Raw genomic sequence first — 22,037 nt, 5'->3', positions numbered from 1 at the left:
CAATGAGACCTGCATTATCACCATCAGTATTGCAAGGAATGTAAAAAAGCGCCTTTAATAAATAAAAAACCTAGGTGAAGGCATCTGCATCAACACCTTCTCAACACGTGGCCCTTTGTGTTTTATTTTTTGTTTTGACTTCTTGTCAGCAAACTCAGGAACCAAAGTCTGGGAACTGCAGAATTGCTTGAGGGGCGCTCCCCCCCCCTCAAAAAAACCCCCCAAACAAAACCCAACAAAATTCACTGTGCATTAGTGCAGAAACAAAAAAAAAAGACCAGCAAGTGCAAACATGAATGTAAGATTTTTTCTTTTTGTTGTTTTTTTTTTTTTTTCCCCCGTTAGTCCTCAGGAAGCGCGTTCCCAGCCTGGGTCTGGCACCAGCAGGCACGCTCGTGCGCTCTCCCACTTGGTAGGTTCACAAAAGGACTCTTCTCCTGTGCCCACGGTAGCCCCCGGAGCCTCGGTGGCTGCTTTAGCTGGAGTCTTTGTTCTTCTGGTTGCGCATCAGCGGGCGGTGGTGACGCAGGACCTCCATGGAGTGCTGCCAGTGCCAGCAGGAGTGGCAGAAGTACTTGAAGCAGATCTAGGAGGCGGGGAGAGCAGAGAGGTGATGCCGTGGGGCAGCGGGTTTCCAGGCCAGGCAAAGGAACGCTGGCAGTGGGCCAAGCAGCGTCCCCTCCCTCCCTGCTTTTGAGCCCCATGAAGCGAAGGGAGGGAATTCCGGCAGCACTGCCAGAGGGTGCCTTGTGCTGAGCTTCCAGCGTGGCACCTTTTTTGAAAAGATTAGAAAAAGCAGGATTTGGGCACTGGCTAGAAGTAGCCTCCTGGGGTCAACTGCAGGCAGGGGCTGTGGCACCTCTGCCCCTCACCTGGGCAGGGACAAGGACAGCAGCCACCACTCGCTGCATTCCCACCTCTCCCAGTGGAGCAGAGCCTGCTGCTGCTCATCTCCCACCCAGACTCTGCAGGAAGCCACCAGACCATGGCCAAGCTCCTTTGCCCGCAGCGAGCAGAGGTCACTCAGCATCTCCAATGTTTCGGGGAGCCCCAGGACACACTGCAGGGTGACAGCACCCCAGCTTGTCACGGGTCGCAGAGTGGCAGTGTCCCCTCAGGGTCAGCCTGCTGCCCCACAATAGGACCTGGTGCTCTGGAAGCTCCAGCACCAGCAGAGCTGCAGCACCCCTGGCTCCAGGCAGGGTGGAAGCTGCCTTTGCCTCCAGGAGGGCTCCATCTCCTCCAAAATAAGGGCAGGAACACTTCATGCTCCCTACACGGCGAGGGACAACAGGCATCCCCAGACACTAAAAGGGGCAGATCCTGCTGCTCCTTGAGGAATTCCCCTGAGTACAGCAGGCAGAAGCAGAGCCAACAGGAGAAAGCCTTACCTGGTCTCTGCAGAAGAAAGGGCCGGACTGGGTGTTGCAGACTTGGCACAAGGAGTCCTCCAGGTACGGGTCGATCTGAACCTGCAGGAGAAGCAGCCAGTGGGCACGGAGCAGTGCCGGGGGCAACTGGCCACTCCCTGGGCTGCCCCACCAGCACCAACACACTACCCTGTGTACCCCAAACCCATCGGCAGAGCAGCAGTTCACCACCTCTCTCTGCTTCCACAGGGATACGGAGCAGAGGAGGATACAGTGCAGGCTCCATGGGTCGTGGTGCTCCCAGCAGAACCACCCATCACCCCCAGATTCAGCTCCCCCGGGCCGCCCTCAGCAGCTCCACTCACCTTTTTAGTAAACTTGGTGGTTTTGATTTCCACAAACGCAGCTGTGACTGCCTTCAGGTAGCTGCGCTGGTTGTTAAAGGTGACACGGCCAGACCCTGGAAGAAGCCAGGCCACACGCGTTAGACTCACCTGGCACCTACGGGAGGAACCGGGCGAGGCCGAGAGCCAGCCCCCGGCAGGGGGAAGCTTTTTGCCCCAGCAGGGAAGCAGCTTTTGCAGGGAGATGGTCTCCAAGGCCTGGTGGCCCTGCCCGCCTCCCTCCCCAGGCAGCAACAGGAGCACAGCAGGCAGCAGAGAGCAGAAAGTCTCTTCTGTGGACGCCCCCAGGCTGGTTAAGAGTGAGCTTCCAGGCAGTGGCAATCCCAGGAGAGCCAGCAGCAGCCAGGCAGAGGGAGGGAGGCTACCAGGGCACTGCTGAGGGCAGTGGGGGCTCCTTGCCTGCACCTGAAATAAGCCGGTGCCGAGACAGCTCAGCAGCTTTTGTTTTGAGCCTCCCACTCATCCCAGAGCCTCGTGCTTTGCAGCTTCACCACTAGCCAGCGGCACTCCTGCACCACTCCTTCCCAAGGTTTGTTAAGCTCCAACCTACGAGTTTCTCTTTTCAGTGTAAGGGGAGCTGCAGCTGTTGCAGGACCATGCCGCATGCTGGCAGATCCCTACAGCTCAGCTCACCACTGACAACCACACTGCTAAGTGTCACCCAGAACCCATCTAACACCTCTCCTTCAGCATCACACAAACATGGGCTGGAGGACCTGGATGTGGTTTGAGGTTACGCTGTCTACAGGGATTGCAGCCACATCCAGGGGGATCCTTCCTCTTCCAAAAGGGTCAACTCCACCATGGGATGCCCCCCCCGTCCAAAAGCTGTCTGGGCAACGGCTGTCTCTGCTGATGGGCAAGTCTCAAAAGCAGTTCCTCATCTCTACAGTTAAGACATCGATTTCTCACACGCCCTGCCGCCACCAGCTGAATTCAGCAGGTTAGACACAGTGATCTTCCCTTGAAGAACCTTCTGCCCAGCCTGGGGCAGCAGCCAAGCAAGCCTGGGCCAGCATCTCAGCACAGGAGATGCTTCATCAACACCAAACAAAATCAGGTTACAGTTTAGTTATTAAAATGGAGTTCATGTTGCTGTAACTCTTTAAGACAGCTTCAAGGGTGGAAATGCAGGTCTCCTGTTGGGAGCCAGAGCAATCAATCTGGGCTCTGCATGAAGCCACAGGAGGTTTTAAGGTCATGCTGACAGCGCCAGCATGGGGCAAATCCGGGGTGCAAGACTTCATCTTTGGTCACACTAAGAATTTGCTTAAAGTCTCATACTTCTATTCCCAACCCTTTGGGACTGTCCCCCCAAGGCCACTTCAGTAACACGAGCAGGTCCTAAACCCAGGCATTGGGCACCAAGCCTGGACCAGCACAGCCTGAAAGCTGTCCAAGGACAGTGACAAGCAGCAGACAGCTCTGCGCCACCAAACTCTGATGTTGTTCCTGCCTGGCAACACACGAAATTCACGGTCCCTTCTTAAGTACAGCTGGACCTCAGCTGTAGGGTTCTTCCACACAGACCAGTAACCTCAGTGCTGTTCCCTGCCCCATGAGGCCACCACAGAGGTACAGGGGACACTGTTGTGACATGTTTCAGCTCCTGTGACATGAGTGGCAAGTGCTCAATTCCCATTTGGGAGGCCGTCTCAGCAGGGCATGGAGAGAGGGTTGCACGCGTTACCTGTCCCTCTCAAACACACAGCCTTGTCTGGGAGGTGGAATCTCAGAGGCTTCATACTCTCCACCTACAAGAGCACAGTGGATCTACCTGACCCACAGGTCATGGTTTGGGGCAGGAGCCCTCCTCATGAGAGCAGGAGGCAGCTGAAGGTCCTTGCTGCCTGCAGCAGTTTGTGGTTTCAGCCCCAGCAGAGGAGGGCAGCACTGTCTAAGCATCACACTCACTCCCAGCACCTCTGACCCTAGGCAGGTTGATGCCCTGAGCAGAGGTGGACATGTCACTCCCCAGTAGACCCAGTCAGGAGACTCTGGGAAGCCTCCCCACCTATGCTACCACCTCTCCACCAGGATGGACCAGCAGCCAGTGAGCCTGAGTTTGCCCTGACAGGCAGCAGGAACTGTGGCAAGACCCAGAGCCATGTCTGCTCTGGGGATGGACAAGCAGCATCTACTGACCATTAACAGCACTGAACAAGGGCAGAAAACCCTTCAGCAATGCCTAAAGAGATATTTAAAACCTCAAGCTGCTCTGGAATGACCTAGAACCTTCCCAGGAATGTTGGCTCTGCTGGCCCTGCCCAAGGTATCCCGGGCCATCTTCCCAAGGGAAGGGAGGGACCCGAGGGACCAAGCCAGGGACACTGCTGCAGCCTCCTCAGAGCACACTGCAAGTGACACTTACCAATAGGATACTTGTGCTTGTCCGTGTCGATGCCAGCGTAGATCACCCCTCCAAACAGGTCACACATGACGGCTGCCAAGGCCTCGGCATTCAGCATCCCATGCAGAGCCCCCACAAACACTGTCTTGCTGGGATCAAGCCGCTGCGATGGGCTGCGCACGAAGTTACTGTCTGCCAGCACCCATGGGATCACCTGCACCTGAAACCACACACAGGTCAGGTCAGCCAAGGGCCTCCAAAGCCACAGGCTGCACTGCTCCACAGTGCCTCAGCTGACAGCAGAAGCCATCCCAGATCAGATTTTACCCCCAAGCTGGAAACGTCACTTTGTTATTGTTAAGTCAGGGTCTGTGTCCAGGGCACTACAGCTCTGGAGCTCCAGCCTTGCTCCAGACACCTCAGGAGAGCCCACAGGCCTGTTCAAGGGGACAAAACCAACAGCCACACCGCTCTGCTTCCAGACAAGCTGGAACCCAAACCACTGGTCCCTCAGGGCCAATCCATGCATGAGTGGATTTCACTTACTGCCTGCACCTACGTTTACAGCCCCATCAGATGCCTCCCTGCACAGAGGCCTGTTGTTGGAGGAGATCAATGGAACAACCCACCCACTGCCAATTGCCACAGAAGCTTCCATCTGCAAGACAGCCGATCCAGGGCTGAAAGCACTGCCAGAAGCCAGGCACCAGGAGAGCTGTGTGGAGTGCAATTAGTTTGCACCCATCTAGATAGAGAGCCAAATCTCAATTCTTTAAGTCCAAACTCACAGTTATAACTGATCTATAGTTAAGGTCCTCCTTCACTGGGAGGCCAACCTGAGCCTCTGACAGCCCCCAGCACCTTCCAGCTCCAGAGCACAGGTCCAGCCAGCCAAGGCTGCGCTGGGGAGAGCTGCAGTTACAGCTACGGATCCAAAGTATCTGCCTGTGGTAAGCATCAAAGCCATTCGTTCTGCGAGTGAATGAGATCTAATAAAGCACCAAAGGGATCACAGCCTGTCCCCACAAGCAAAGGTGTGACACCGCACGAAGCAGGAAGCAGTAAAACCCCTGTTCCTGCGCTGCTTTTCCAGGTAACTGAAGCTGCTCGGCCTCATGAAGTCAGGGTCTCCAACAGATCCAGGAGCTCCAGGTGACAATTCCTGACATGAGCTGTTGCAAAGGACACAAACACTGATCTGACACTGCCCTCCTCGCTTGTGTCTGACCCCACTGCAGGAACACGTCAATTACAGATGGCCAAGGGCCAGTTTGGCTTCTGCTGCTCTGCTTCAGCCCTGGAGCAGAGAAACTCTGTGCACCCTAAGGATCCTCCAAGGATCCCATCAGCACCCCCTGCTGTCACCTGCAGGGCCTTCATGGGTCCACTCACCTCTTTGCAGCGCATCCTGCGGCTGGACATCTTGAAGTAGTATTCACTGAGGTTCTGGGAACATGCCTGGAGCAGAGCACGCACAGATTTCTCCGACTCAAACACCAGGTAGACGTATCCTTTAGAGGCAAAAGGAAAGAAACAGCCGTTAGAATTGTAGCAGCATAAAACCAGATCATCCCAGTTTGCAGACACCCTCAAAAAGTCGCTCTCAGATGCCACCCAAAGTATCTGCACTACATGTCCTTCACTGTCCCCAGCCCCTTCCAGGGGAGGGCAGGGATCTGCAGCGCCTGCCCCAGCAGACTTGATGTGGGAGATCCACCTGTGACACAGAGACTGGCCAGGCTGGGGAAAAGCCCAAACTCAGCCCAGCACGGGCTGCCTGGCCATCAGGGACAGGTTCACCCACACCCAGTGCCATCTGGGCCACTGTCCCCCACGCACAAAGCCACATCTAGACATGACAAGTGGGCACCCACCAGCCTGGTCACAGCATGGCCTGCAGGAAAACAGACTTTGCTTCTCATTTAGGATGTTTTGGCCCAGAAACAGAAGTTCAAGGCTTTGAAGTCACTTCCATCAGTGCCAACACTCTGTACCTTGTGGTGCTCTGGTCACTGAAGGAGGCCACCAGGCACCACCAAGCCTACAAACTGGTCACTCCTAAGCCCAAAACTCATTACTGCTTCCACAATACATCAGCCCAGCTGCTTGAGCCAGGATTACACCACAGGAGCTACTTGCTCACCAGTCCCCACAGCTCACCTGGACACACACTGGGATTCACCACATGAGCTTTATGCCAAGAGTGCTGTGACTTGGGTGCTGGCAGTGGGGACCAGCGGCCGATGCCCACAGCAAGACAGCCCCACGTGGGGCTCCAGAAGCACCAGAGAGGATTGCCCCCCAACCTAGGCTCCTGCTAGGGACGGGTGGGGACACTAGGTTAGAGGTGACAGTTCTGCGCCCCCGGTGCTGACCCCTGTGAGAGCAGGACATTTACCCTAGGGTGGTGTGTACCATCCAGTCACCAGCATGCAGCCGTACCAGCCCAGCATCCGTGCTGTAACATAGCATGGGAAAAGAGTAACCCTACCGTGTCGCTATTACCTTTAGGCATATTACCTTTGGGAGGGCAGCGTGGGTGTTTGCCATCCTTACCAGGCCACTCCACACTCAGTGAGCCAAAAGCACGGAAGGTGTTGATCAGTCCAGCTACAGACAGAAGGAGAAAAGTCAGTGCCTCCCCCCCAACAAAAAGCTTTATCCTACAACCTCCTGATGAAATCCAAGGGCTCAGCACGGGGCCGGACGGGGGCTGCTCACCTTCCGTAATGTCCCAGGGGACTCCTCCCAGGAACACTTTGCAGGAGTAGGTGGGGTTCTTGTAGTGTCGAGGAGGCAGCTGCCCGCTCCAGGTGCAGGTGGCTTCATTCATAGCTGGGACAAGCAAACATTCAGTACAAGACCTTTCACTTCCCGCTCTCCCCTGTGTTTCCAGGAAAATCCCATATTCCATAACTACAGGTTCAGCAGCAGCGACAGGCAGGTGTCTGTACATCCTGCCTGCTTTTCTGCCAGGAGGCAGACCCAGAGTCAGGCTTGTGCATGGAAAAAGGTCTGATCTGCTGCAAACTCATGTCCAGCCACGTTATCTGCACAGAGGCCACCTGCGTTCCCTCCCAGAAGCACAGGACCATCACCACACACTGAAGCCTGCTGAGACCCACCATCCAACTTACCTGCTGCTTGCCTGTGAAGCCTGGCTTCTCTTTCGATACTGAAGGGGTCCTCTGGAGAGTCCAGGAGATCCCAGGAAGGCCATGCAGATGCTCCAGGCCATCTTTTCGATGCACTGGCTGAGGAGGAAGTGACTGCAGCCGGGGCAGCTTGGTCTTGATCTAGCCGGGACCCGACACCCATCTTTAGGGAGTCTCTTGACACTGCACTGAGGGGCAGGAAGGGCAGAGGCGGGGAGATGCGAAGGCTTGACTGCAAGAGAAAGTCCGCATTAAAACCCACCTTTCAAGTAGGAGCTCGTAATACTTGGAGGTCATGCATCACACCGGGGCCCTGCCTTCACCCACAGCCGAAGGGACTCTCGGTGACCTCCTGAGACCCTCTGAGGTGTGGTAGAGGTAGGAAAGCAGCAACCTCACCTATCCCAGCAGTCTGATGGGACCACAGTTTTCCTGGGAAAGGTCTGCCTCCTACAGCCACTTCCCTCTGAACGTAAGCCCAGTTAGCAGCAGCGGGTATCATTAAGCAGGATGGCAGACCACAAAGCCTGCACAGCCTCAAGGACGTTTGCCACCCCCAGGGAACACCAACCACCCCAGTAGCCTCATGTTTTGCTTTGGGTCCCTCTGGCAGCACCCAGGAGCTGGGTGCAGGCAGAGAGGTGGCTCCTGCCCTCCACAGACCTGCCTGACCAGGGTGAGGGCTCAGCCGGCCACAGACCCCACTGCTCACAGGTTTAACATGTCTCTCCCAGGGTGGAAGGAGTAAAAAAAACAAACATGCCACAAAAAACACACGGATTAATAGAACAGCAGGGATGCGAGACATTTCACAGCTTATTGAGCGCCAGCCGCTCTGCAGATCCAGCCACACTCTGCTGCGGCACAGCCGCCCACACCAAGGCCATGCTGGGGAAGACCTGACCTTCAGGAACAGGGCTGGCACAAAGCCCTGCCAACCCCTCACTGCCTGCCATCACCAGCACCCTGGGCGCTGCAGCCACATACAGCACCATCCCGTTCCCCAGGATGGAGCACAGGAGAATCAGCTCCACATCGAGCCAACTGCATCCTTCATCCCCATCCCAACATGGAGGTCAAGGCCACGGCAGAGCCAGGAGCAGCTCAGCTTTGGCTTTAGCCTCAGGTCCTGCAGACAAGCCAGGGAGCAGCACCTGCAGAGCTGCCCTGCTGGCAACCAGAGCTCCTGCTCGTGCTGTGACACAGACCTTGTGGCGCAGACTGGGTCAGCACGACAGACACTCGCCTTGCTTGCTGGCTTCCAAATTTAGCTGTGCTTTAGGGAATGGGAGCAGGCTAGACCCAGTTTGTTCTAGAAGAAACAGCCCTGAGATGGAGAAGTGCAGTCAGCAAAGGGGAAGGGCAATGAAAGGCAGCCAGGAGCTCCTGGGAAGGCCTGGCTGGAGCATGGAGGCAGTTGTGCTGATCAACCTCCTCCCTGCTGGGATCAGGGCACAGACAGCCTCCTGCCACACACCAGCTCAAGGACTCAGATCCCTCTGGGAGCTACTTAATCTATTAGGGCTGCAAGCACAAAGTCAAAGGCCAAAACATTATTTAGAAGGAAAAAATAAATATAAGGATAGTGCTAGTCTGTTCTGAAGGAAGAATGCATCAGCAGTCCTTCTTCCAAACCCTGGGCTGCAGAGCCATGCTGTGTCAGTGTGGGCATCACAGATCCTTCCAGCACTCCCTTTCCTTCCTGGGCTACAGCTTGCAGCCCCCCCACAGCTCTCCTGTGCTCCCCCGAAATGCACCAAGACACCAGGAACCATGCAGCACATGAAAGGACCCAAACTTACAATCAAGTCTGAGAGGTGGTCGGAGCCCGAGCTGAACCCACTGGTGTCTGAATCCGAGGGGCTGCTGGAGCGGGAGTCCAGGAGGGAGCGGGAATCCAGGCGGGAGCTCCTCAGTGTCGGCGTGGAAAACTTTTCTGAGAGGTCTGAACCAATGGGGTCTAGAGGCAGGAAACCCAGCGGGGGCCTCCCCAGGACGTTCCCAAGAGGGTTACTCAGCATGCCGAGAACTGCAACAGAGAAAGAGCCTGTCAGTGCTGCAGCATGACGCACCTCCTTCCCTCCTGGCTCTTGTGGCAGAGGCCCAGGAGGGTACTGGGCTCCCATCAGCCCACAAATGGCTCGTCCAGGAGGTGGCACGTTTGGCAGGCACCAACCTCTGCACCACTCAGGAAGGGCTGCGCACTGTTTGCCATCAGTTCCAGGGCAGTTGCTGCACAGCTGGAACCAGCAGCAGCCTGGTGTGGCTGACTGACAGGAGGGTGGGTCGCCCTCCCAAGGCTGTGATCAGCCAGGAGATCCCACCTTACCTGGAAGCAGAATTGGAGACCCCCAGTTATGGACCTCAGATGCTCCCAGACAGGTCCATGCCCTCACACTGGCATTTCTTGCTGCTTGTGCTAGAGAAAGCTGGGACCTGGGGAGGGGTGGGGGGCAGCTACCCACACAATTTTAGCCATGGAGGGCACAGACTGAGCGCACGCCTGTGGCCAGGCTGGCCCATTTGCAGGCTGGGAGGTGGGACACCACACCCATCAGCCCTGACAGGAGCTGGCTATGGGCACCCAGCAATGTGCCAGTCTGGCCCACTAAGAGAGGAGACGCTTCACTGTCAGCAGCGAGCACCATCCCTGCTACGTGTTCACAACAAGCCTGTCTGGTCAGGCCTTTGCTCGAGAGCCGACAGGCGAGTACGCGCCAGACTGCTTCCCTCGCACGGCAGCAGATTTTTCCTCCCACCGAGGAGAATCCAGGCAAGCAGATTCCTCCCTAACAGAGCTGCCCTCCCCCCAAGCAGAGCACCAGGCCACCAAGGGGTCATGAAAGTCCCATCCCACTCCATGGGTCAGCGGTGTGGGTCCAGCTGCCACCCAGAAGGAAAGGGGAAGCAGGGCAGGCTCGGCCACACAGGATCCCACAGGGGCATGACACCAGCCAGCTCTATTCAAAAGGAGCAAGTCTCAGCAAGCTGAATGTGTCCCCAAACCAAACGAAAAGAGCAAAGCATTCAGAAATGGTTTTAATTATTTAGAGGCTGCAAAACAAGGCAGCTTGCCCCGAAGCTTTCAGTTTTCAGCAAAGCAAGTTTAGGATCCACTTGATATCCTCCAGCCCCACCTGATCTCAACCAGCCAGGATCACAAGGTTTTTAATGCAGATTTTCAGATAGCTCTTGTACAGATTAACAGTCCAAAACGCTGCCCAAACCAGGCAAGTAGAAAAATGCTACCACAAAGAGGTGGTAGTGCTTTGGTCAGACACCAGTATCCGCTTGGTGTCAACACCAGAGAAATCTGCCAAGTGTGGCCGAAGCAGGATGCCCCAAGCAGCGTGACTCACAGCATACTGGCCAGGGAGCTGGCATCTTTAGCCTCACACTAGAGTGAGATAACTCAAAACACCACCAAAATACCCAGACAGGTACAGGTGGGTCCTTTACTCGAAGAATCTACCTCAACCCGAGGCAGAACTGCTCTGCAGGAGCTGTCAGCAACAGCCACAGCATCTCCCCATATTTGTTTCCCCCAGAAACAAATGTTGCTCAGATCAAACAAATGTGCAGATCCATTTGGTCTGCGGCACAGGACTACAAACTCACCTTTGACTGCACTTGGAAAGGGACCTCCTGCCCCCCGAGTATCTGCTTGTCTCTCCCCAACAGCAGCACCTGCGCTTAAACCCAGCCCCACAGCCAAAACCCTCGCCGGCCCAGCAGTACTCACCCTGGGCAGCGGTGGAGGGGCAGCAGCAGCCCTGCCAGCAGCAGTAGGAAGCCAGGGGAAGCTGCCACAGACAGCTGGAGTCAGGGAGGAGGCTGCTCCCTAAGAGTCACAGCGCAGGGCAGAGCATCTCCCAGCCCAGCCGAGCCGCACTACGCTGGTTTGCCGACTTCTCTGAAGCCACGTGACATGTTTAAAAATACAGCCAGCGTATTGTTCAAGGGAGACAGCTGAATTTGTTAAACAGGCTCAAAAAATCTGATTAGTCACTAAACAGTACAAGAGTCAAAGCAAAAGCAGCCGATTCCCATAGCCCAAGCCTCACCACCAACACACACTCCAGCACTGATGTCCTCCTCCTCAGACCTCCTAGAGACCTGGAGCAGCAAATGCCACGCAGATTGCTGCCAGGCAACACCATCCTGCACCTCATCTCTTGGTTATCAGAGATGGGGGGCCAGAACTCCATTTGGGATGCATCAGCAAGGGCTCAGGGGCTCATCAGGAGCTCCCAAAGGATCCAGCTGCCCTGCCCCATTTATTTCACCCTCATCTCTGGCTTGCTACAGCCACTGCTTACACATTTGCTCCCAGGATTGCTTAGCTCTCATCACAGCTAGAAAACCAGTAAGGCCAGTATGAGTGCATTCGAGTAGCAGGATTACTGGCCTTTCAAGGGATCTGCTGTCTGGGCATCTGAGTTTCAACACCTACCACCGAGCAAAATCCTGCCGGCTATGACTGACCCGCTCCTAACCTCTCATCCTGGAAGCGCTGACATCCTGCTGTTAATGCAGACAGATTTCATCCACTCCAGAAGCTTTGACAGGTCTGCGCAGGCAGCGCCTGGTTACACTGAGCTTGCGGGAGACCCTGCATCACCCCCGTGGGTCTGACTCAGCTTCACACAGTACCTACACCCACTAACGGGGACATCAGGAGGAAAAGCTTGGCCTTTGCTCCTCCGTGCTTGCCTAGCGATCAGGCTGTGTCCCCTGAAGCCAGTCTTCGCAGGTAGCCTAGGAAACACCAGCATAAGGGATCAGATCTTACTTCTCACCGCCCCAGCCCAGAAGCATCCTGCCCTAGTTCCCTACCTTAACCCACTGAGCCCCCTTCCTGAGGGATGGGGCACAAGAGCCTGACAAAGGCTGCCTACCTGAAAAAAAAGCTCTCAAGTCATCGTGGCCACTCAATAAAACCAGGGAAGTTGGCCCTCTCTCCCCCACCTCCCAGGTGGGCAGCTTGCAGAAGAGAAGCATTTCCAATGCAAGATGCATCAGCAATTTCTGGTGTCAAGAACATCCCTGAAGATCCTGAAGTGAAAACAGCAAACATCAGGCAACTACCCAGACTATGAAAAAAAAACCCCACCCCTAAATGGAAACAACTAAGCATTTTGCACATCTACAGGGAAAATTTTAACTGAAGGCTCAACACAGTCCCCATTCATCTGCTCACACACAGCAGCCCCGCTGCCCAGAGCACGGCAGTCTGCAGAGAGCTTCTGGAACTTTTCCTGCCTCCACTCGGAGCTGGAAGAGAGGCACATGCCAACGCTCCTTTGCAGGGGACAGCAAAAATGGTAGCTTTTAATAGAAAGTCAGCTCTGACTTTTGACTCACTGCTGCAGCTTTAACGACTGGATTTGGAGCCAGCATGCTCCATCTTTGAGCACGTCAGCCAAACCCTGACAGATTTAAGAGCTCTGTGGAGCAGTCTCGATACCAGCGTGGCACTCGTCCAGATCGCTCAGGTCACTCTCTAGAGAACAAGCGTTTTATGAACCACTCCTCCTCCTGAGTTGAGCTTTCCCTAGTAAATGCTGTCGGGATGCTGCTGCTGCAATACGTCCTCTTAATTCCTGCATCATCCTGGGGCCCCTAAAGATACCAGCAGGAGCACGTGCAAGCATCTTGGACCCATTGCACCCAAGAGGGTGGCTTGTTACAACTCTTTATGCCAACTCTGTCCTATAGACCCCAAATCGTCTTTTAAACCCAGTTACCAGCTACTGAGCTACTACATTTAACATGAACTTACCCTGTCTCAGACACATCACTCCATGAGCACCAGCTGTGATTCACAGCACTCACCTTGGGAAAGGTGCCCCAACAGTGAGACGCGCAACACCCAACCAGCCTCAGAACAGCTTTTGTTCTGCCATGTGCCCGTCAGACTCGCAACTTTAAGATTTCCAGCACCTGCTCAGGACCTTGAAGCACTTTCTTCCCTGCTTACTATAATTTACAACCATTTAAGAATTAGACCTTCCTAGTAGCTTTGACCAAGCCCATTTTATAAGAGATGGGTGTAAAGATGAGCCCTAAGGAGCCAGGCTTACCAAGGCTGGCAGCTCAGGGAAGGGCTCTGGGTAAATAAACCACTTTACCACCATGCTGATGACAAAGGACTTTTCATGCCTTGAATAAGACCTTAAGATAAGCAGGACACTACCCACAGAGCATCCTCTGAATTTATTCCTGACAGCTAGAGAGGACAAAAAGCTTTGCAGTCTTCAAGCTGTCCTCTGAACAAGTAGTTCTGCTTTAGCGTGGGTCTGCAGAAGACCACTCAGCAGAAGCAGCCAACAGCACATAAGCAGAACAGAGCAGCATAGCATTGATGCTCTTCACTCCTTGCCATGTCAAGTTATCTGGAAACTTGCGCAAAAAAGCCTCTCACCTTACAGCTGTCCAGGTCTTTCTGCTCAAGGCCTTTCCCCACAGCAAGAACATCAGTAGAAGCTTCCCCATGGAGGAAACCATCACTTGCCCTAGGGCGACTCGCATCACAGCCTCTTCACTCGCCCAACAGCACATGTAACTGCATCCGGGCCCACAAGGAACTCCCACGGAGTGAAACAACGTGCCAGGCCCCAGGTTCTTCAACTCCCAGAAAAGTCTGGCACCTGCATGCTGAACGCGCAGGCAGTTCCACACCACATTTGGCAGAGGCACCAAGCGCTAGATTAGCAACATGCACACGCTTCTTTTGAAGTCACGCTCTGAAGATGCATTCCAGCCTTCAAAAGCTCACTGCAGGGCTGGAAAACAGCCTATTTAGAAGGCACCAGGACTTGTCTGAGCAGGTATATGACACTGAGGCCTTCAGAGGGTCACTTCTGCTGGCTGGCACCACCAGCAAAGTTAGAGAGAGGGACATTTCAATCTCCTGAGAGAAGCTACTCAGCACAGGAGAGACGGCAAACTGTCAAGACCTCCCCTTTATCCAGCAGCTACTACTTACACTGAAAGTCTGCCCTTCTGCTCCCATCTCCTTGCAGAGGCAGGGGTGAAGAGACTGATACAAAAGCTCTTACTAAGGTCAGAAGAGACGGGTTTCAGTGCCACCGCGCTACTGCTTCCACTCAGTGACACCTGCTGTACCCAGGGGCTGCAGAGCTGTGTGACATTTGGGGCAGGGTGGCAAAGGAAGGAAGCAGGATGACCAAGGCCCTGGAGACTGAACACAGTGCAGTTTCTTTTGTCATTCATCAAATAAGCTTGTAAAGAAATAATAAAAAAAAAAGCTGATGTCCCAAACAATAGCCTGCTGCAGTTCCAGAAAAACAGCTCGTCTGCAGTTTTTACCGCCCAGTCAGACTCTGCCCTGGTGGGGTGGGAGCTGGCTGAATGTTTTAGTCAGCCAAAAAGCAGCACCTCCTACAGACACTGAGCAGCTTTGTGGCAAGAGAAACATTTGCATGTCTGAAAGGCAAACGGGCACCTTAACCACCTCCTACAGCCACAGTTAATGTCGCTGTAGTTACAGCAGCAACTCAGCCAGACAGGCTGCCACAGCGAGTTTTCCCCCTCCATCCCACACCAGCACCAAGCTGCTCAAAACCACGGCCACAGAGGAAGGGGAAAGCAATACTCCAGACTAATCTAAGTGAAGTTCTAGCACTTCAGGCCTGCAGCTGTGGGACCTCATGCTGCCTGCCAGGAGCCAGCACACCTGCAGCACAGGGGACACCAACTGAACCAAGCCCAGCAGAAGCTGTGGTGACAGTTGTGGGGCTGCAGCACACAGTAAGGGAACAGGCTCTGCATGACACAGGAAAGGTAAGTGTTGGATTTCCAACCTCTATTCACTCCTTAATAGGGAGCTACAAGGAACAGCTGGGCTCTTACAGGTGCCCAAAGAAACAGGGAAAAGCTGCAGCACAATGAAGTGGCTCAAAAATGTCTTCCTCTTAAGTGGAGCTTGCATGGGACAGGGCCTGGAGAGGTGGAAAGGATCTCCATCCTTAGGGCTTTCTCATCCTTCAATACCTCCAGAGGTCTTGTCCAGCTCAGATCCTCCCGATTTGATTATACTCCCATTACTCCATTGGAGAAAGTCCCTGCTGCTATGAGAAAAGCCATCTCAAGTCAGATGCGTGCAACACTTCCCGAAGCTGTACATCACAACAGAAGTCTCTATCACCCTGAACCAACTGCCAGTGTTTAAGAAAAGCAACTCCAAGAACTGCAGATGTGATCAAATCAGCAGCAACCACCACCTAAATAAGAATTACAGCACAGGCCTTTTTGTTCCTGAACTACTAAAGAGGAACCTCTGCCCTGGCAGTCTTCATTTGGGGCAAAGAAGAACCGAGGATATTCGGGCAGCTATTTCTGGTTTTCTAAGAAGGGGTCAGGGGAATAAAAAAAAAAAAAAGGCAGCCTGATCCCACAGCCGAACCACAGAATTAGCATCAGGACACCTGAGGTCTATTCTTGGTTCTGGCACCAACATGGTAAGTCACTTCCCCGGCATGCCCTGAAAAATGGAAGCAGCAGCACTAGCAACACGGAGCAGTTTATTGCATTAACATCTGAGAGCACCCGTCCTCCTCCCGCACCCAGAGAGCGGGACCTGGCTGACAACGAGCCTCACTGCTTCCCGAGGCAGGGAATTTACTGCTGTGTTTCTGGGAAGGGAAAACAGATGCCCAAGGTAAATATAAAGATCAGTAAAGACAGCTAAAACACAGCTCCGGATTAGAAGTGCGCAGGCAATTGCGTTCACTAAGCAGACTGCCACAACTGCCTTTGTCTTTAAAAAGATCAGAACATTGAAATACAGCAGGGTTTAGCATGTATCACTCCCGGAGAGATTTAAAAGCCAACATATTCAGGTCAAATTCTGCACAACAAGCTTCAGCTTTGCAAGCCTCAAGAACAAACACTTCTATATTTAAGTACCAAACTCCTCACAATTATCCTGCTGCAACATCCAGGGTGCAAACTCCGCAATGTGTGTTACTTTATGTGCTAACAAGGATGAGACTGACTCATTTTCACTGCAGCCTGCAGGGTGTCGAGTCCATTGGGATAGCTCCTTTCGAGGGTATGTTCCTTAGAGGGAGGCTGGAGGGGAGCAGGCTGCTGGCCGTACCCCTCTGGGCAAGGCAGTGAGCCGCAGCGAAGGAAAAACTTAAAAAAAAAAAAGACAAGATTGCATCTGGGACTAAAGCTTATTTGAGAAATGGCACACAAGCCTCACTAAGGCATTCAGCTGGCATAAAGCCACAGATTTCCTCACCAGATTGGCACACTCAGTATCACCAGTGATACCTGCAGGTTCCCAGTTAGTTTCCAGGTCTGCACACCATCACAGCTTTTGTTTCCTCCCTTCCTTCCCTCTGTGCTCTTGGAAAGAAAACAAGCCAGAGGGACAAGGAAGGAAGCTGGGCTGTCACTGTGTCTGAGGGCAGCTCTGAGCTGGCAGGAGCACAGGCATCACCTGTGATTCAGCTGTTTTGCCAGCACCAAAGGGAGCATGCACAAGGCGAGAAAGCCCAGAGACGTGGCTACGAAGTGCTGAGACAGAAGATGCGGCACCGCCTGGAGATAGACGCCCTGCCCGGTGGCCCCTGTCCTCAGCCCACACCCCTGGGGGGGCTGTTAATTCAGCCCCATGATAGCACCGTGCAGCATCTGTGCTGTGATAGCTCAAGGACCAGGGCACCTTTTGGATGCAGATAATTTCAGAACCAGCTCAGTGGAGGTGTCCATTTAAACAGGGGGCACTGACACAGCCCAGGGAGTTGGTTTCTTCAGGCCCTCCTGGACTGTGTTACTTTTGCCACCCTCCAGCAGCTTTCCCATACTCCAGCAGCTTTCCATAGAATCACAGGATTGTCAAGGTTGGGAGGGACCTTTCAGATCATGGAGTCCAACCATCAACCCAACACTGACAAAACCCATCACTAAACCATATCTCTAAGCACCACATCTACTCATCTTTTAAGTACCTCCAGGGATGGCAACTCCACCACTTCCCTGGGCAGCCTCTTCCAACACTTAATGACCCTTTCAATGTAAAAAGCTTTTCCTAATATCCATCCTAAACCTCCCCTGGTGCCACTTGAGGCCATTTCCTCTTGTCCTATCACCTGTTACCTGGGAGAAGAGACAGACTCTCACCTTTTCTATCCTGCTTTGAGCAGGAGGCTAGATAACCTCAAGAGGTCCCTTCCAACCTGAATTACCCTATCACTTTAAAAAGACAACCTGTCAAGAGCTCCGCAGAGGGTCTGCAATGCCCTCTGACAGCACTCCCTACCGCAGTCACCGCATGGTAAGTCAGATGGAGGGATTTCAGCTGAACCAACAGGCCAAACACTCCCTGCCGGCTCACTGGGCTTGCCCCCAGTGTCACTGCAATGACAGGTCATCCCGCAACACCACAGGGAGCCTGGTTATCAGAGCAGGACACTATAGGCAGCACCAGGGACAAACGCAAGTCTCAGGCAGGAGCAGATGAACCCAGAGGTGGGAATGGGTCCTACCTTCCACTCCAGGCAGCCCCAGCACACTGGGAGAGCAGCTCCAAAAGCCGTGGGGAAGTCCAGGCAGCTCCCCTGCCCAGCTCCAGGTGGAAGAACACAGACCTGCACGCTCTGTGGAGTTTGTAATGAAGGCACTGAGACAAAAATCACATTCAGGGCCTCTTCTAGAGAGCTACCATATTACTGCTGATGAAGATGCAGCAGAAAAAGCCTTTCATGTCTGCTCTGCCCAGCCAGCAAGCATTGCATCTGCTGTTTAGAGGAAAACCTACCCGCCCCATCCCTCATTTGACCAGCACAATTTTAGGTATGAATTTCACCCCAGGCCAGAGCTTGCACACACTTAAACCACCCCACCGCTACCTCCGGTATCAATCACAACAGGACAGAGAGACAAAACTCCGAGTTGCCCGGGGCAGCTCAGAGACACCAAACAGCGGCTCCAATGGTCTCCTCAGAAGGGAACATGCTTGTTAAGGCTCACTGCAGGAGCCAGCCAAGAGGCACATGCTCCAGACTACAACTTGAGTCAAAAAGCTTATAAGCAAGCTCTATAAGCCCGATGTATTTATGCACACCAACAGCACAGCTATGAAGGATGGGGATCTGCCAGTCCTGAAGCATTTTCATCACTGCACCTCCAACAGTTTTGAGCAGGATCAGATGCCCGCGAGGTCTGTGCCTTCCTTGCACCCACACTTTTCCACTGTTACCCCCAAAGAGCACACAGGCAGCAGCAACAGCCCCTCAGGGCTGCTCCAGAGGCCGCAATGAAACATCCTTCCCTGACAGAAGTCAAAGGGAGGGTTTTGGGGGGTGCGTGCCTGCTCCCGCAAGCGGCCTCCAGCACAAGACTGGAGGCTGCCCTGACCCACTTCAGCACTAGCTGGAAACAAGCAGAGATGCTGGTTAGATTCCTGTTCCAGTTACTCATCTATTTGCATCTTCTATTTTACAGCATCAGCGCAAACAAAAATAAATCTGTTTAGGAGAAGATGCTCAAATGGAAGCTTTAAGAGGTGGATTAAGAGCAACTTCCATTAGGAATCAATTGCAAACAGAGTTTTGATGCTTGTTTTACTTATTTGATATATATTTTATTCTGTTAAGGATCAAATACTGCTGCCACATGAGCAGTCTGCAGCATTTAAGTACTCCTTCCTTTCTGCTTCACAGGTCTGGCCAGCAGTTGAGAAAAATGGGCCCACAGAGTGTCAGCAGCCCTTACTGAAACATGCTCAAGAAACAAGTGCCCATTAAGCACCCACACCAACTGCGTCCTCAGAAAAGCCCTACAAGAGCCAAGACAGGACAGGCCAAGCTTTTAGCGAGGCCATCTCAGGTACAACCACCACACAGGAGACCATGCAAGTCAAGCCAGCTTCCAGCTTTGTTCCCTTACAGTGATATTATAATTAACCTCCACACCGGTGGCACCACCACCACATTTGTGCATCCACTAAACCCTGGAGAGCAGACAGGCTGCTCCACAAGGACCAAGGCTTAAGGCACAGCTGCTGGGAAAGCCCATCTTCCCTTCCAGGCAATGAAGGACACTGAGAACATGGGAATTCAGGATCACCACCCACCACCACGCCTTTGGTTACCCGTTTGCCTGTATTGGATGCCGGTCCAAGGCCAGCAAAAAGGTGGCCTGGCCTCCTTGCTCTAGCACAAACAGCCACACCATCAGCTGTAAAAACAAATCTTTTACTGAGTTTTCTAGGGAGACTTGGGCTTAAATCTGAGTGAGGCTGCAGATGAAGTGAGTCTCACTCAGGGTGAAGTGCTCACTCCCTGGACCCAAAGCTCCCCTTTCACTAGAGGGCAGAAAAAAATCCTTCTTAGATACTGTGGTAACAACACAGAGTTATCCAGATGCTGAACTCTTCTATCAGACTGAGCCTCAGAAACCTCCATCTAGCACAAGGAGAAGGATTTTCATGCAGCCAAGCAAGATATGCAGAAGTTGAGGCCACACCTAAGCAGCGACTGTCTTCTGAAGCCACTTGTCCAAAGGACATTAAGCAAAAGAGCAGGGGGAGACCCAGATGTGGAGGGGCACAAGGGGGAGGCACCTGGCACCATGCTCAGCACAGGTTAGTCCGGCAGCAAATTAAACAGCCAGAGAGATCCAGGGGACTTCCCTCACCCAAATCCTCTGCCCCTCCAAGGTCTACCCCAAGCTCTGCAGCCGAACACTCAGAACAACTGCTCGAGGAAGGCCAGCGATTGCTAATAAGTATAATCCAGCAACAGTCACTCCCAAACTGATTAGGAGCTCTCACTTGGGGGTTCTCAGGTGCCTGCCACCCCACAGATAGCATTTTCTGAGGACAGCCTGAAAACAGTCCCTCCTGCTGTTATCCTGAAGAAAGGCTAGAAGTCCACGACAACAACCATGCTTCCTCTATGCAAGAGGTCCTTTCTTTCATCCTTCAGAGACACTGTTTTGCCTTGAAGACTTCAGAGTGATTTGTACGCAAGGGCCTCGCTATCTGTCAGGCTACGCACAACAGATTGCCTGCAGTTCTAGCCTAGCAGATTTTAAGCAACTACAGTTAATCAGCATGTTCAAGCTTACTGCAGGAAGAAGTTGCTGTGGGAAGTAGGAGAACCAAGAGCTGGAAAGATCCAGCAGTGCTTCTCTCCCACAAGCCGTTTCCCCAGCACTAGGGCGACTGGAGCTGTAACCTTGTGGCTAGAGAATGAGACGACAGCAGCCAGCACAGAGAGGGCATGGATGAGGCTGGAGCTGCAGCCTCCAGTGCAGATCCAAGATGAAGCTCCCATCTGTTGCTGTACAAGCAGCTTTAGAGTCACACACCAAGCGGAGAGGCAGATACAGCAAGGTGGTTCACCTGACACCATCAGGAAGAGTTCACCTAGAGAGGTCAACATCCTCTCCAGAGAAGCTTATCCTTCTGAAAACGCCCTTGCAGGTTAGCATTGCAAACTTAGTGTTAACAGACTGGTTTTAGGATGATTTCCCAGTGGACAAGTCTGCCTGTCCCACATACGGTTAGCCTCAGCCTCCCGATGTAGGGCAAGACAGACCAGCCAGACCAAGCAGCTGGCACACAGGCTGAAAAACAGCCAGGGAGACCCAAAAATCTGCACAAAGATCTGCTCATGTATTGCCGTCACCCGTTCTTCAGGCAAAAACTGGATCGAGACCCCATTTGCTTGTGCTCCTTGAAGAATAGGGCAGTGACAGTAAAGGATACCATCAAGGGCAGTTCTGTCTCACTCCCTTTTAACCCCTCCTTGCCCCTGCAGAGGGATGAACTGGAAGGGCTTGATAAAAGGGACTGCCTACTATGAGGATACTTTAAAGAAGGGGAAACACTGCCTCAAGTAATACAGCTGGGGATGGCAGGACTGGAAGTGGTCAAGCCCAGTTTCCTGCAAAAGCCCCTCCCCGGGCCACAGAGCAGGTTTCTGGGACTTGCTGAAGTATTTCCAACCTGACAGATCTAGTGGCAGCAGCGGGTTCGAGATGCCTTTCCTGCCGTGAGACAGCAGTTCAATCCCACAGCCAATAGACACAGGTGGCTCCAGCCTGCAGCAGCCACCTGCCCAGAGAGGCTCTCTCCAGACACCAGCTCCAGGGGCCGGCAGCCCATGTGGCACACTCACGGGCTAAGGACACTTCCCCAGTGTGTTACAGTGCTGGGCCCAGAAGGAAAACACATTGCAAATAATCTTGTCTGGGCACAAGGGGTTCAGCAGCCCTGTGAAAAGGGCTACATAGGCAGGACTGGAGCATACAAGCCGGCCCCGTGGCTCTCTGGCCTCCTCCAGCACAGCCCTGGCTGGTGGCAGGCACCTGATCACACTGCACCAAGCTGCATGGTGACACCACTCTGGGAGTGCAAGGTGACACCAGGAGGGTTTGCAGGCAAAGGTCCTTCCAAGGCTGAGAGCTCCGCACTGCCAGGGACTACGCAGACAGGAGAGGAGGTCCCAGCTCATCAGTACTCAAGCGCAGGCACTGCAGGGGATATCAGCAATATTTTTAGCCTGATTGTTAGGTTTTTTTGCATTTCCACCCTTCCAGACACCTCCCCGTGGGTCCGTACAGCTGAGTCACTGCTGGAACCTTCCAAATGCTAGGGCGCCAGCGTCACAACAGCTCTGCTTGGCAGCACCAGCCCTCCCCAGCCCCTAGAGACAGCCCTGCAGTGATGCAGCCTCAGGACACCCTGATATAGACCCCCCCTTGGGGCCAGGCCAGC

General features: G+C 53.6%; 1 protein-coding gene across 4 annotated transcripts in view; it reads right to left on the bottom strand.

Annotated features, from left to right (window-relative positions):
- Nucleotides 1-475: 475 nt before the first annotated feature.
- CPEB1 (cytoplasmic polyadenylation element binding protein 1) overlaps nucleotides 476-22,037 on the bottom strand; it is a 40,386-nt gene continuing 18,824 nt past the window's right edge. For 2 of the 4 annotated variants that reach the window (XM_074155648.1, XM_074155652.1), the window contains 9 exons: nucleotides 9,082-9,308; nucleotides 7,262-7,511; nucleotides 6,846-6,959; nucleotides 6,630-6,734; nucleotides 5,517-5,635; nucleotides 4,146-4,344; nucleotides 1,736-1,830; nucleotides 1,392-1,472; nucleotides 476-586 (listed from right to left, as the gene is read on the bottom strand). In XM_074155648.1, the coding sequence (XP_074011749.1) occupies nucleotides 476-586; nucleotides 1,392-1,472; nucleotides 1,736-1,830; nucleotides 4,146-4,344; nucleotides 5,517-5,635; nucleotides 6,630-6,734; nucleotides 6,846-6,959; nucleotides 7,262-7,511; nucleotides 9,082-9,308 (1,301 nt within the window). The remainder of the gene's footprint in view (nucleotides 587-1,391; nucleotides 1,473-1,735; nucleotides 1,831-4,145; nucleotides 4,345-5,516; nucleotides 5,636-6,629; nucleotides 6,735-6,845; nucleotides 6,960-7,261; nucleotides 7,512-9,081; nucleotides 9,309-22,037) is intronic. The other 2 variants (XM_074155649.1, XM_074155651.1) reach the window with 2 other exon arrangements.

This window comes from Numenius arquata, chromosome 11 (genome assembly GCF_964106895.1).
Source record: "Numenius arquata chromosome 11, bNumArq3.hap1.1, whole genome shotgun sequence".
NCBI classification, from domain to species: domain Eukaryota; kingdom Metazoa; phylum Chordata; class Aves; order Charadriiformes; family Scolopacidae; genus Numenius; species Numenius arquata.
Note: the sequence above shows the minus strand (reverse complement) of the source record. Positions and strands in the feature narration are given on the sequence as shown.